At 42.9% G+C, this 15,965-nt stretch overlaps 1 protein-coding gene across 1 annotated transcript in view; it reads right to left on the reverse strand.

Moving 5' to 3' along the window:
• Nucleotides 1-15,965, reverse strand: part of RELN (reelin) — a 262,132-nt gene that overhangs the window by 22,332 nt on the left and 223,835 nt on the right. The window contains exons 42-49 of the mRNA XM_054399823.1: nucleotides 14,549-14,769; nucleotides 13,382-13,529; nucleotides 8,572-8,830; nucleotides 7,160-7,409; nucleotides 5,855-6,023; nucleotides 2,478-2,618; nucleotides 1,008-1,185; nucleotides 90-283 (exon numbers count right to left, since the gene is read on the reverse strand). Of these exons, the coding sequence (XP_054255798.1) occupies nucleotides 90-283; nucleotides 1,008-1,185; nucleotides 2,478-2,618; nucleotides 5,855-6,023; nucleotides 7,160-7,409; nucleotides 8,572-8,830; nucleotides 13,382-13,529; nucleotides 14,549-14,769 (1,560 nt within the window). The remainder of the gene's footprint in view (nucleotides 1-89; nucleotides 284-1,007; nucleotides 1,186-2,477; nucleotides 2,619-5,854; nucleotides 6,024-7,159; nucleotides 7,410-8,571; nucleotides 8,831-13,381; nucleotides 13,530-14,548; nucleotides 14,770-15,965) is intronic.

The following is a 15,965-nucleotide window of genomic DNA, read 5'->3' on the forward strand; positions in this document are numbered from 1 at the left end:
TAATATGTCACACAAGTTCTTATGAAACATGCAAGATCACCTTACTTTAGAGCAGAGAATTATATAGGCAGAAGAAGGTATCCACAAACCCAGGCTTGCTGAACTGATCATAGAAAATTTCCATGAGGAGGCTCCAGGTGATTCCACCATTCACAGAATACTCCAGCAGTACCCCTTGGTTGCGGCTATTGGGAGTTATCAGGCATCCATACATGAAATAAAACTGAATGAATTCTGCACTGGTGAGGTTCAGGTCCACTGTAACTAACATACGGCTGCACCCCTTCAAAGCAAAGATAAAAAGATGTTGGCTGTAGAAACTTGCATCAATTTTCTGAAACTAGTTATAAATCTGTATGGAAGGGAAGTGCCACATGTTGCTGAACTCCTATTTGGTCATATTTATCATCCCAGGGTTATCTGTAAGCAAACTGCAATTCATCAGCAGTCTGAGTTCTATACCCATGCAAGGAGCTAAACCAGGCAATTTTATGCTGAGTTTCTACTCTGAAAAAAAAAATGATAAAACACCTGAAGGCTGAGGCTACACATGGATGTAGGACTAAGTGCAAATTATATACATGCAAATATCTAGTTATTAATTTACCTCTATGATCTGATTAGAAGACACCAAACTCTGGTCTCTAAAAGTTTTAAGTGCTATGAGGAGGCTGTTATAAGTGAGTGGAATTGAATGTCTGCATTCTTGAATTGTACTTAATCAGCTCTGCCTTCAAAAGCCCCTCCACAGCTCCCTTCAAGAGGCACACACACTGTCTCATTTTCCTAGCTGTAGCATAGCCAGGAACATATTATCTGCTCTCCTGTAGTGTTTCTGTCTGGCCCCAGTCTGTAGGACCTGACTGACTTTGACCTTCAGCTAGACAAAGAACAATTTTTTAATGTATTATATATTTAATATGCTGATATTTTTCAACACCTTGCTATTTATTCAGCTTTTAATATCAGCCCTATCTGTCCTGCCACATGCAGTGCTGAGCGCTCACCCCGCTGAAGTGGAGAGCCATTCCTGAGGCCACTGCTCCGCAGACTGTGCTCAGTTTGCCACCGTTCACGGTCAGCCAGTTCTGGTTCGAGGGTGAGCGGTTGAAGTTATCCTTCAGCTGGGTTGGAAGGGGAGTCTCTGGCTCGTCACAGTACAGCCCACCCCAGTGCTCATCACAGCTGCAGATGAAAACAAATGCCAAATTCGTGGAGGTTTAATTGGTGCCATCTTCTTCCACTTGGAAGCTGTCTGCTTACTAGTACGCAACCGGTACATGGGAGTTTCAAATACCTACCACTTCCTGTAGCTAATATGAAAGAGAGACAGCTTTAGCAAGGCTGCTATGATGTATCATTCAAGCTGCTGACATAGGGTACACTCTAGCATGGAGGAAAGTCAGTAAATACATGATACTTGGATAGATAAACCCAAGGGAATGTGTCGAGCCTAACAATGTCCTGCTGGTGCTGAACTGTAAGTTTCTGTAAAATTTTAGTGGATCAGTTGATGCCTGTTGTTTCTTTAATAGTTGCCCCTATTTTTTTTTCTCCTCTGAAAAACCTTCTTATAATGTGCCAAAGACTTGGTAACAGCATGGAAACATGTTCTGCTACTATGCAGATTTCGCCAGGGAGATCATGCCTTGGTACTTCAGTGCTGTCAGGACAGAGGACAACATAATCATATGTCTGTTTTGCAGCAGAATCTATTTCTAACAAGCATAGCCACAGCAAAATTATACAACCATTCTCCCATTTCTGTTGCCATTTCTGGCTGGGAAAAAAGCAATACATCCATCTGGAAGATATTTCTCTGTTGCCAGACAGACAAATCTGCAGAAATCTGGTTGTTGTTTGTTTGCTTTGCAGGGCTCTATGTGGGCTGTTACACAGAGAATTTGAGGATCAAGACAGTGTGCCTTCATCAGCACACCCTACTATGGAGCAGAAGCATCAGGCCATCAAGCCAACATCAGTCCCAGGTGAAATCTGACCTCATGAGGAACTGTCAGATATCCTGCTTGTGGATGCATTCTACCTCCAGCCCAGGTCCTCTGCACACAGTACCAGGATGAGGGCAAGGGGACATAGCATGAAACCCCTCAGCAATAAGGATGACGTCGGGGAACATCCCTCGAGGGGAATGCAAACTGAAGCATTCCCTTCTCACTACCTGGTGGGAGGGGAAACAAGACACAGCACAGGCAACATCAGAGGCAGTGCACTGCCACTGAGGAAAGGACCAGCAGCATTGCCCATGACATGTGAACAGGCAGGGGTCTGGCAGAGCCAGCCCCCACACCTATCCTTCCTCTAGCTGTTTCTATTCCCAAGCTGTCCCAGTGCCCTGCTCAGTTTTATCAGCAAACTCCACCTTCCTTCTAAAATTGATATTAAAGTCTTTCTCACCAGATCATTCAAATAACAGAGAGGAGTGAAATTCTGCAGGACAGAGAGCAAAGGACACTCACACACAGTTGTCTTGTGTGCATTTCCCATGGCCACTGCACATGTCTATGCAGCCATCCCCAATGTAGACGTTATCGATTGCCCACGTTTGCTGCTTATCAAATGGAGCAGGCTGGTGCCAGCGGAAACGAGTTGCTTGAGACCTTGGTGAGAGAAAGAAAACCAGAAAGGTAACATTGCCAAACAACCTACACTTCAGCTGAAAGGGAATTACAGTCTTGAGGCTAAACTGCTCCTGCAAGAGGTCTGATTCATGGCAAAGGCAATGTCCCTGAATAGCAGGATGCCCACATTTTGAGAGCAGAACAAAACGCAGGTGCTTGGTAGCATGCTGTGGGAGGTGGGAAAGGGATTACCGGTGACAGCAAAGCACATGGGCTGTGGTTGGTGCCATGGAGAAGAGCATAGGCCAAAGGTGGCATGCCCAAAGGGGATCTCAGACCAGTCATAACCATGTTCTAGCAGAAATTTATACCTGAGGAGGAGCTGGGAGAGGGATCAAGACAGCATCACCCAAATCATCCATGTTTGATGCTGAGTCTGAGTTTTATTGCTTCAGTAAAAAGCAACAAACTAACCCAACTTTTTCTCTATAAATTCTCACAACTTCACTTAGTTAGGAGCAGCTCTAGGGAGTGGGTTGGCATCTAAGAAACATGAATCTACAGAGAAAAAATGAGAGCACCATGGAGGGCTTGTGCATGACCCTGTCTTTGCAGTTTCCTCCCTTGTCTCCACCCAGGGCTTTGCTAGAAATGTTAAGAAATGATCTGTGGTGTGGTCTTGGTTCCTTTCAGTAAATATTTCATTGTGTTGATTAAACAACTCCCTGTTCAAACACCTTGCCTTGATGTAGCTGTAGGTGAATTGCCTCAGCTCCCAAGACAGATGAGCTGAGACAGTCAGAGGACACCAAATAGCTATTGGGTTTGTGCAGCAGTAGTAGACACCTATCTTTGAAGAGCTGTTAGGTAGGTGAATTTCTGTCAATTTAGCATATATACCATTCCAAGTTCCCTCCAGTCCATGTTTTGCTGCCAGCACTAGATGGCAGCATTGACCTTTGGGTAGTCTGTCTTCTGTTGAAACCCCAAGAGCTATCACAATGATTGCAAACACTAAAACAAATAAACAGCCAAATCTGAGAAATGCATTCTGTAGTCTCACCTTTTATGGCAAGGTTAGTATTGTCCCATGAGTTATTTCTTTATAAATATGTTACATGAGGGGAAGGAATAACAAGTTTATTTAAAGAGAAATCTACTGCTGTGCTTGGCTAGCTGCCTATGGAAATGGATGAATTGTGAGGAAGTCCTTGAGAACCGAAGACAAGCACCTGTGACCTATGCTGCCTGCTTTAGATTTGGTGCTTCACTAATGATTTATGGAGTCAATGCTCTGGGGAGCAGCTTTGTATTTGCATTTGCAGTCTAAAATCAGCTCCAAGTTAAGACTAAGTGTTCATTACCTTCACAGCCTTGTACAGGCCAGAGGTGAGATAGCACTCTGGGACTTATGAGCTCTAAAGGCCTATGCAAGTATGGATGCTGTGCAGCAGGCCAAGCTATTGACTATGTTGCCTGCATGTCCCTAAAACATGCAAGCACAAAGAATTGGAGGCACACACCTGCTGTTACACAGCTTGAAATAATCAAGCAGCATAAAAATTAAATCACATCTCAACTGAAGGGCCTGTTTAGCTGCACTGCTCCTTACTCTAAAGCTCAATGTCTCTCTTGCTTGTGGGCTAAGGTTGTAACACCCTCTCTCATGCAATCCATATCTTAATATCTTTGGAAAGGTGTATTACTAGAACCAACAAATATAGCCAACAAATATAGTTATTGGATCGGACAGAAGAACAATCTTTGCCTCACTAGGGCCTCAGAGTTCTTTGACACAAAACACTTTTCAGTCTAAAAATCACAGTTATTTATAAACCTGAGTTTTATCTCACGTGGCAGGTTCCTTTCAAGTCCAAATTCAATTGATTTGGTACATCAGCCCCCCCGTCTGGGTTTCTGCTGTCTGCCCTGGAAAGCCCCTCCTGAACACAAATTTACAGACTTTGTACAAGAACTGCTTGGACAATGAATTTCATGAACAGTATGTAGTGAAGTATTACAAAAGAAGAAGCAGAGGAGACCAATGCATGGAACAAATCCTACAAGACTACTATTACCTGATGTTGTGCATTGGGGATAGGGAAGATTCTAGATGCTCCAAATGATAATTAATAGAACATAGACTTTTCTGCTGCAAGTTTGAAAACACGTGGCAACTCCATGGGCAGTCTCTCAGTACAGCTGCTAAAAAATAAAGGTTTCCATTTCCAAACTCCAGTGTTCATCAGCCTCCATCTTCTGTAACAATCTCCTCAAGGCAGCATAGGCTGTGCCTGCACTGGGGTGCTTCTGTGCCTGCACTGGGGTGCTTCTGTGCCTGCACTGGGGTGCTTCTGTGCCTGCACTGGGGTGCTTCTGTGCCTGCAGTTAGCTCATCCTGTGCCTGCATCAGGAGACTGGGTTCAGCAGCAGGAGCAAGGCTGCAGGGCCAAGCTGTGCTGAAAGCCTGATGCCTGCACTACCTGTGCTTTGCAGGGCTTTTCTCTGGGCTAGCTCAGCCTGGCTTTACCAGGTACGACTGCATCAGAGCTATCACTGCAAAACAGCATGGCAAGGAAGACACAGACTGGAGGGTTATCCCTAGATAGATATTTTTGGCAAACAGAAGAAAAATCTATCAATTTTCACAGCACCGTGGGGAACAGTGTGGCAGCACTCCCAATAGCACTGTGAGTTCCAAACAACTCCTTCCCCTGCCACCTCCCAACGCATCTCAATTTTTCTTCCTTCAAATAAAAAAGAATGTAGGAAAAGAAAGAGGAAGATAAAATAGGGTATGTGTGATAACAATTATGAGAGCATCAAAGCTGAGAGGGAGACAAAGGATACAAGGAATGCACAGAAAAAACAAGAAGCCTGAAAAGCCTGCATTTAAATCACAAGCTCATAGCCAATAACTGCAACCACAGGGTGCAGTGGGGATTTGGCCAATCCAATCAGCAACCAAAATAAAACAGAATTTAGTGAGGCTGATGCTAATGTGAGAATTCCTTGTGTCTATTCCCAGGACAAGATGGACAAGAGCTTCCTATCTTTAAATAGCTGAGAAAAGTAAATGCACATAGCTTTGCAGTTGTTATGCACAGCAGGATGGGACCTCATTTACCTACGCTTATTTGTTGCCATACACATAGATGGAACAAAAACATCAAAGTAGAATTATTTTAACACCAGAATGTCCATGCCCCAGCACACAGTTATGCATATGGATTTATTCCATATGCATAGGAATATAGGAAACTAGAAGGAAATACCTAGTATAGGGAGGCAGAGGCAAAGTAACCCGGGTCCACTTGTTAAAGGTGTCTGAAATGAGAATCCTCTGGAGATGGTACTTGTTGCATTCCACGTTAGTGGGAAGACAGTCTCTCAAAATTGGGTGCCAGGTCAGTCCAAGGTCCACTGAATATTCCAGTTCAATGGCTAAGGGTGGAAAGATGATTGGTTACTTAATTTGGAGAATGACATCCATAAGTGTACAATAAACTGGTAATCCCAGACAGTGTTAGTCACAAGCCTGTGCTGACAAAATAACCACTCAGAACTTTCCAAACCCTTGTGTCAGAAGCACAAAGCTACCCTCCTTGGTGGCAGTGCTGGAGGACACATTGCATGTTGCTGACAGGTATAGCTCAGAAGGCTGCAGCACTCCTCCGCACCTGCTACCTGGCTCTAGGGTCCTCAGGTGCAAAGGACACTCATCCGTGTAGGATGCTAGCACTAAGTCAAGCCAGTCTGTGAGCTGCAGTGGGTGAGAACCTGACATCAGCATGACCAGCAACTTTTTGTGGTTTCCAGGATGAAAGATGAGATTCAATGGGATGTAATTGCTGTGTAAGGCAGAGCAATACCGAAACTGAAACATTTTGGCTCTGTCACAAGATGGTTTAGTCACTCTTCCACCCCCTTCCAAATCAGCTCATTTCATTATCCAGCATAAACAATTTTAAATCCAGTTTGTTAGGCAGTGAGCTTGTTTTCATTCAAACATAGTCTAGTCACATTAAACCAATGTATTCATTTCTCAGCAAAAATCAGCAGTTTCATTGTTTTGATGCTTATGGCTTATAAACTTTCACTGTGAAAACCAAAAAGTTAGTCAAGCTCACTAAGGACTTCAAGATAAACTCTTCTGCAGCCATTAAGAAGTAAATAATAATAGGCACAGAACCGTAACTTTGTGTTCCAGCTGCCAGGCATTCTGGTTGTCTAAAACATGGAGTGTGGTTGCAGTGACAGGGGAGATAATCTGTGATGTTTTTGGATCACTATAGACCCATTTGTTCTACCTTCATGCACACAGAATGACCCTTCAGCACCCAATCAGGCCTACTTGATGTCTAAACACAAAAACAGTCCACACAAGGACAAGTGGATACCAACAAGGGTGAGTGAGTTTTTAGTGTTACATCTCCATCATCAACATGAAATGCTTTGCTCATTATGACTGGAAGCATGAGTAGGTAGTGTCCTGCATAATTTAGTATCAAGTTAATATAATGGTCAGTGACCTTTCCTGTACAGGAGAGAAAAGGCAAGAATTACTAAGTCGCTGTTACCGTAACAGGAGTCTGTGACAGAGCAGGATGCTGCAAAATCTATTTGCAGGAAAGAATCTTCATTGACAACAATGTCAGTGGTGACAACGTAGCGGGTGCTGGCTTTCTCAATGAACACTAGAGCATCCCCAGTAGAGCCACAGACTGGCATCTTTGTTCCACCAGGATGCAACAGCCACTTTCTACTATCCAATGTGGTGAAATCATCTTCTAATACTGTATTGCCAGAAATGTTTCCTCCAATAACAATCTGAAACATTAGGAAAAGAATTGTTACTGCAAAGGAAAAATGTCTCCAAGTCTTCACAAACATACATGGGATGTAGCACACCAGAGGAGGAAGAGATTTACCCATCTATGCATGTAAATTCTGCTTGTCCAAAACAGACAAATGTACTTTGTAAAGAGCTTAGGTTATGAGGAAGGGGAATATATTCTTCCTAAATAGGGGTCCTAAAGAGCTCAGCTCAGTTATACAAACATCAGGTTCAGGAAACTGAACTCCATCCTGGATGAAGTAACAATGCTCACGAAAAATAAATGTTGGTGGGAGCAATGTGACTACACTGCCATTTTTGTCAGACTGTGTCTGCTGACAGAACCAGGCAAATATTCTCTGTTTTGCCACTGACTGTAAGATGTCAGCATTTTACTATTCAGCAGCAAGCAAGGTAGAATTAATTTTCATTTGTTATTCTGAACTAATATAACTACATCCAGTAGATAGAGAAATAAAAGAATGAGGATTTGTTTGTTTTTAAATGGAGGAATGGGAAGTAAAATATTTGGAACACATCATTAAATGTGGGTGGGAGTTCAGTTTCTGGGTTTCTTCTAAGGACCTGAACTAGCTACTTAAAAAAAAAAAAAATTAAGGAACAGTTAAGCAAAATTAACTTGGTCAGACAGTAACACTACTTAGAATGCAATTAGTTTTATGGGGTTTCTTGAGATTTCTAAAAAGTCATACAAACCAATAAAATAATCTTTATAGAACCAAATCCCAAATCTGAACCGAAACTTTGTTTCCAAAGTCAGAAGCCTTTTTTTGCATAGTTTTTCCTATTACATTCTACCAAACATATTTGGATAGATTTCTAATGAAGCTTTTTGAAGTCTGAGTGACTTGCATGTTGCATGGTAAGGCCTTCTGCAATGTGAACCTGAGGATCTACCCAGGTAAAAAAGACTGTCTAGTTCCAAAGTGGGCACTCAGTACCCCACATGGCAACAGAGCTGACCCTCTGGATCAGCACACAGCATTCTGTTATCTTGCTACATGATTATAACTCTGGAGTGTCTTTATACAAAGCACTTTTGCTTGACCCAGTGAAATGATGTATGCCAACAAAAGGAAAGCATTCAGACTGAAAACAGTGCAAAGTTGTATTAAAACCCCCAACAATCCTTACCTGGTCAATTACCCAAGGACTGTAGAAATGCCCGTTCTCAGAGGGCTGCCACCAGCGGAGCCGAGTGGAGCTGGAGCGCGCCTTCAGGGGAATTTCCAGGGCAATGTATCGTCCCACATTGCTGGAGTTACTGAAGAGGAACTCCTGGAGAAGACTCCATGTGAGGCCTCCATTGAGTGAATACTGCAGCAGCACAGGCTGGCTCCTGGGGTCTGGCACCCCCTTGCCACATCCCAGTCTCATGAAGAACTGCACAAATCTAACAGGGGGAGCAATTACTGGAAAGACTTCTGAAACATCCTAGAAAAACAGCTAGAGAGACTTGGAGTTTGTCAACTTGTCTGTTGACTAGCCCTATGATTTCTTGTTGTAAGAGTCAACTCCAGGAGATCTTAGGATTTCCAAGGCTTTGGAATATGAACAGACAAGCAGGTAGGGTGACAAAAATTCATTTTGCCTGTGTGGTAGTTTGCCAGGGAGAAGAGCCTGAACAAAGCTGGTCGTTTATGTTTTAAGCTACTGTCTGCAAGCAGATGGTATTGCAAATATCAGGGATATAATCCCAGGTGAAACTTTTATCTCTCTAGCCCAGGAGTATGGATATAAGTGGCAGAAAAACAAGTGACCTAAACAGATCATAATTTGCTCTGCATTTTCTGGAATGCTTAAATCCAAAATAAGCATCGTGGTTTTCCACTGGCATAAACCAGAGAAGATCTGGATAGAACAAAGCAGCTATCATTTTCAGGGATCACTTTGTCCATTGAATCAGCTTGGGAAATTTGTCTAAATCACAGAGCTTCCATGCTCTGGCTTCCCTGAAGCCAGCCCAAGCCACCCAGGCGCAGCAGTGCTTTCATCCCCTATTTAATTAGCTTCTCCAAAGCAGCACAATAGACTTGCATCAAACTGTGAAATTCTTCCCCTTAGCTGATGCTCATAAATAGCTTTACTGTGCACTTCAGTGGAGGGAAATGATATTTGCCCATTGGACTCACAGGGAAATTACCAGCATTAATTCATGTTTGCACAGCTCTTGCATAGCGTTAGAGTCTGGTATCTGTTCTCATTACTATCACATTAGTGCTGCCTGGGTCACAGTTAAATGAAAAGGTGCAAAAGAAAATTTGTGACCAAAATCTTGATCTGGTTTGATCTGCAGGTAGATCTGCTGGGAGTGGAAGCTGCAGCAGTGGTGGGCAGACAAAGCTTCAATAAAACACTAGACCTGCAAGTCAGTTAATTCCAGTCCTCACAGTGACTCACATTTTCTCTTGCTACTATATATGAGTTCTTTTGCTGTAGATTATATCCACCTCCACATCCTAGACGTAACATATTGCTTGTGCTGTAAAGGAGCACTGGGAACCCGCATGGATCAACATATCAGCTGTAATGGATTTGAGTCACTGCTGGCAAGTCTTTGTGCCTCCTCAGATTTACTCTGATGTTTGCCACATAACTCAAAGTAACTAAACCCAGGTGATCTAGTCTCTGTCAAATCTGCTCTCTGGGGATTGCTGCTCTGTTATCTGGATTTTTGCTAACATAGTAACAACTCACTCAAATAAAGGTAACAAAGTCTAGCAAATAAACAAGTAATTTTAAATATCTCTCTTCTCATCCCACAGATATTCTAGAAAAGCTCTGTTTATATTGAAATGGAAAAGCAATATTTTCTTGTAGATCTAGCAACACTAAGATGTGCAGACGTTCTTCTAGTAATTCAGCACTGGAGGGCATTTGATCAGCTGTGACACCTACTGATGTTTCATGCTGTGTGGTTTCAGCTATTGGCATCACCATGATGGTGACATACTATCCCCTGTGCTAAACTGTTTAAAATACAGATGTGATGGCAGTGGATATTGGATTGGAGAATCCGCTTGATTTCAGTCCCAGGTGCTCAGTGTGGCTGACAGACACCACAGCTTGTCTATGTGCTTCAGGGGATCTCCTCACAAGAAAAGTTTAATGTGACTACTGTGTTGAGTACCCTTAAATAATTTTATTGGAAATGATGGTTCTTGTCAGTCCTGACATAAACTGAAAGCTCTGCCCAAGTCCTGCACAGAACTTGGCACATCTGTGTCACAGCCAGATCTGCTGTGCTTTGCATGTAGCTGATAGAGTCAGCCTGGAAATTAAGAAAATCCCACTGCAATTACTTTAGTTTACTAAGGAGCAGCCCCAGCAATGCCACTGCAGCCTGCCCTGCTGTTCAGAACAGAACATAGTTATCTGTGATAACTGCTGTTTTTCTTAAGCATATACAAGGAATTAAATGCAATGCTTTGTTTTCCTTTTACTAAGACAGAAGCTATTTATCTCCATATAACACCTGCAGGTCAATATATGCAAATCCAACTACAGACTATCATGGAGAAGAGATAAATGAAGGTTCTTTGAACATGAGGAATAAGGAAAACATGCCATTTAGACCAATGGAGCAAAATACAAGAGCTCTTGTATATTTTGTTAAACAATCTTTTAATTTCATCAGAACTGTCTAAGACATCAAATCAGAGCAGAAAACTGATGTTTGTGTTTGCCAGGTTCTGAAAAGTCTGCTGTGAGGTACCTTGCAAATTCAGTATAGAGATTTTTAACATTACACCTCACTGAAGTGACAGCTAACTGCCAAGCTTAAAAATGTGATGGCTAGAAATTAAGCATCTTTGTTGACCACAAGGCTCTGCAATGAAGCCATTAATTAAAGCTTCACTAGTAACGAAGACAAGTCAAGAAGAGATAAAATGCTTGTTAAAGTGTTTCCAACAGAACATGAGAGAAGAGTAGGGTGTTCACTTCTCTCAGAATTTACTCCTCTCAGAGACCAGTGGAAAAAAGTTTTCAGGAAAATGCAATCTTTTCAAAGCAGTAATACAAGGATATAAACTAAGGTACTGTGGCAGTTTAGGCTGGGTGCCCCCTGCCACTGCCGCATGAGATACACCTCTGGTGTCCTGGGTGCCCACCCACAGGGGTGGACACAGGAAACGACGTATTTCTACCCATAAATCCTGCACCCTATAAGGCCATCTGCAAAGTCATTCTCTTCCTCTTTCTTCCCTCTCTGCTCCCACGGGAGATGTCCTCTCTTATCGGGTAATGCCGGGGGAGTATCCTCAAGGCCTCTTAGGCCTGTCTAGGCCTAATGCCAGGAGGAGAATGGAGGGGGGGGCAGTCTCAGACCTGGCCAGCCTGAGACTTGCCTAGCAGCGGGAGGGGGAAGAAAGAGCCCTGGGGGGTTTGGGTTTACCCTCAGGTGGGAAGAAGGGAAGGATTGGGAAGCTTTTGGGAATTCTGTGAGGGGTTCTGTACGCTTTGGGATACTCTTTGTCACTATGCTTTGTAGTTTGTAGTTTTTTTTGTAGCTTCACCAATTGCTTTTCCATTTAAACCTTCCATCACTCTCCAATCCGTTTGTGTGAGTCTCATTCTTTTGTCCCTTTCGGGGCAAGAGACGATCTGTCTGGCCCCAAACCAGCACAGGTACCAAGCAAATTAGAGAACAATGCTTGTTTATTAGCATGCATGCACATAGGCTGTAGTTTAATTTATATCAGTGTACATTATTTTGATGTGGCTTGCTTAGCACATCTCACTCATCTAAGTTCTTCTCTGCAGGATGTAATGACAGAGCAATGTGTGCTCAGTGCAGCTGGCAGTAGCTTGATGGGAATGTCTCTGAATTACTGGGTACAAATGTGCACAATAAGAGGAAAGTGAGCTTCAGAAATAAAAGAATTATACATGAAGAGGAACCTGGACAAAAGCATGCTTGTGTGAACCTCATGAGTTTCAAAAAGTGCAAGTTTCTGCACCTAATTTGAGTCAATTCCCAGTATCAGTAGAGGCTGGGAGATGATGTGATTGAGAGCAGCCCTGCTTGAAGGTACTAGTGGGTGAAGAGCTGGACATGAGCTGGCAATGTCCACTTGCAGCCCGGAAGGCCAGTGTTATCCTGGGCTGCATATAAGAACTGTGGCCAGCAGGTTGAGGGAGGTGATTCTGCATCTCTCCTCTACTCTGGGGAGAGTCCACCTGGAGTACCGCATCCAGCTCTGCAGTCCTCAGCAGAAGAAACATATGAACTTTTTGGAGCAGGCTCAGAGGAGGGCAACAAAAATGATGGGATGGATAGAACACCTTTGTTATGAAGAAAGGCTAAGAGAGTTTGGGTTGTTCCACCTGGAGAGGAGAAGGCTCCAGGAAGACCTTATGCAGAATTTCAGTACTTAAAAGGGTCTTGTAAGATGGGGAAAAAGGGTATTGCTTTTAAACTAAAAGAGGGTAGATCCAGACTAGATAGAAGGAAGAAATGTTTTACAATGAGGGTGAAACAGGTTGCCTAGAGAGGTCGTAAATGCCCTGTCCCTGGAAACATTCAGTATCAGGTTGGACAGGGCTCTGAGCAACCTCATCAGGTCAAAAATGTCCCTGCTCACTGCAGTGGGGTTGGACTAGATGATGTTCAATGGTCCCTTCCAACACAAACCATTCTATGGTTCTATGATTCTATGATTTAAAACCTTCTATAAACTACTGAAGTCATGGCACAGATCCTAGAATTCTTATTCAAGGGAAAAAAAAACAAAAAACAAACCCAAAATATTTAAATGGTTAATACCATTAAAGTTCAAGTTTAATTTAATTTAATTTAAAATGTTAACAGTGGTTAAAATGGAGTATTTGCTAAAGATCAGAGTGTATCATCTTGCCTTTATCACAGAAGTATCACACAGGTATTGTTCCTCAGTATATTATTTCTGCAGTGAAATCTGAAACAACTTTGAAATTGCATTACCTGGCTTGGGACAAATCTAGGTCTCGAGTCATCAGCATGCGTAAGCCTTCTTCATTAAAAAAAAGGTTGTTTCCTCCAGACATGATACCACATTTCCTTGATGGCTTCCCACCACTCACAAGCAGGAATCTATCTGACTCCAGCTGACCTGAACACATAGTGAATACATATTTATGGTTTACTCTGCAATGTTCATACTGCCAGAGTACCCCTTCCAGAGGAAGAGGGCTAAGCTAAACATCAGATGCGGAGTGAAGAAATGTTCAGTTTGCAGTACAATGCACTCTGCCAAATTGCCACACATCAGAACAAAAGAAAATAAACCTAGAAGCAGGAAATCTGTTTTGCTGCTCTCAAGTACTCACAGAATTTTCTACTCTTCTTCATTTTTCAAAGGATAACAAGAAACTATCCAAATCTATAAAGAAACTTTGGGCCTCAGGTGGTGGTGTGCAAGCAAGGGCTGGCAAGATTTAGAATGAGAAGCAGCAGCTATGAAGGGATGAGTCTGGTTCATGGGTGCTGCTTTATTCAAAATGTGCTCTTCTTGCCATGCTTGCTAGTGGGGAAACCTTGTGGTCGTTTTAAAATTGTGCACATGGATGTCATGTGTGCCCAGGCATGCATGAGGCTTTTAAGTTCCCTCCTGCCATTGCTTACTTGGTGTCTGCCATGCAGCAACCCTCAGCACTGAGACCCAGCCTGCTCTGAAACCATGTTTGCTTTACTAGGATCACTTAGATTTCCCATGTAGTAAGGAACAACATAACTTTAAAGCCCTCCTCTGTTTGCCTTACTTGCCTGTGCTCTATCTGTGCTAACATCAAACTGCCATCAACCATCATTTTCTTATAAAATTATTTCCTACATGTAGAATTTCAGGAAATTCTTTTTTTCAGTGAAGATTTCGTATTCAAGTACTAACAACTTCACAGAGTCAGACACTCCAAATCAGACAACTGATAGCCATAAGACATTTACAAACCATGCTTGAGAATCACATCTGAACTACTTGGTTCCAGCACATTTTATATCCAGAAGCATGAAGGGATGAGGAAGTTGTTGCTATTTTATCCCTTGAGCTCTGAGTTCCACCAAGAGGGACATGCAGAATTCAGACCACCCCCACCATAAAAAAAAACAAAACAAAAAAACCAAAAAATATACCTTCAAAGTCATCCTTAAGGAAGTCAGAGTTCTTGGTACTTATTTTGCATGTTGGCCCGGAGTATCCAGGGTCACAGATGCACTTTGTGCCATTGATACAGCTGCCATGCCCATTGCACATCTCTTCACACTGCGGGCCAATATACACGTTGTCAATGGCCCACGTCACTGGCTGGGATCCAGAAGGGTAAAATCCTTGGTACCACCTGAACCGTGCCAATCTGAAAAGGCAAGATGTGTCCTTACTTTAAGTAACAGTTCCATCTTGCTTTGGTATTACAGATATACACCCTACTGTGCACAGATAGTACTACTACTGCTTGCTTGAGCTGTTGCTCAATCCTAGAAACTGGCTGCTATATCCAGTTCCAATTTCTTCACCTTTATGTTGGCATCTAACTCAAGTGCTGGCAGAAATCAAAATAACATCATTCATTAGCTGTGATACCAAAACTGAACGATGGACTTGAAAATGGGATGTGAATTCGCTGTTCATGGGGAGGATGAATGCCTGTGGTCTTGGTGTAAAGTGCCTGGCTCAGAACAGGCCTCTTTCACTCTCTCCTGGAGAGTGAAATCCTACTTCAGGAGGCCACCTTGCCCCCAGGGAGACCACTTGTGGAGATGGGGTGGTAGGATCTTGTCCTCAATTACCCAGAAAGAAAACCTGACCTGCCATGTCACCAGGCATTCAGCTTGCTTTCAAGTGGCTTCTTCTTAAACTGGATTGGTATTTCATGTTGTTAATTTAAAATACATTCTCCTTTGGGTGCTGTCCTGTCATTTTTAATTTGCCTTCTAAGTGCTCATCACACCGATGCTGCATATTTATATTTAGAGGAACTGACTAGGGAAGGAGGGAAAACAAATTGAGGTAGGGAAAGACACTTGAGAGACTAATTTTATTCCCAGCTGAGAAACTGTTTTAAAGGAGGAAGGAAACTACAACAAGGTGAAGGGAAGAGCGCTTAATTGCCTTGCATATTTAATGTGTCTTGTTAGAGATATCTAAATGCAGCAGGTGAATCAATAACACAGGCAGCTGATGAGGGTTTTTGTCTTTCTTTGCTAAAGAGGGATATTTATGAGGGGATTCAGGTGTAAGGGAAGGCTGATGGGTGGGGACACTACTGAGAGTTTCAAGAAAGGTACTGGAGAACCAGAGTCCTGCTGGAAGTCTAAACCATTGGTTTTAGTGCAGCCTGAGGTGAAAGATATAAGTGTGAGGCTCAAGGCTCCTCTTCAGAAGAGACTTGTGTCCCATGAGTTTGATTTGTTCCACCCTTGAGGCACATCAGCTCCTTTGCTCAGGTTCCTTCTTGGAAAGGGTAAAGCTTGATGAGTGTCTGAAGCAGACAGTGAAATACTGGTCTTGCTGAAGCATTTCTTCACTGGCTTATCAGGCCCTGGGATTTTC

The sequence above is a fragment of the Indicator indicator genome, chromosome 3 (genome assembly GCF_027791375.1).
Source record: "Indicator indicator isolate 239-I01 chromosome 3, UM_Iind_1.1, whole genome shotgun sequence".
Classification (NCBI taxonomy): Eukaryota; Metazoa; Chordata; class Aves; order Piciformes; family Indicatoridae; genus Indicator; species Indicator indicator.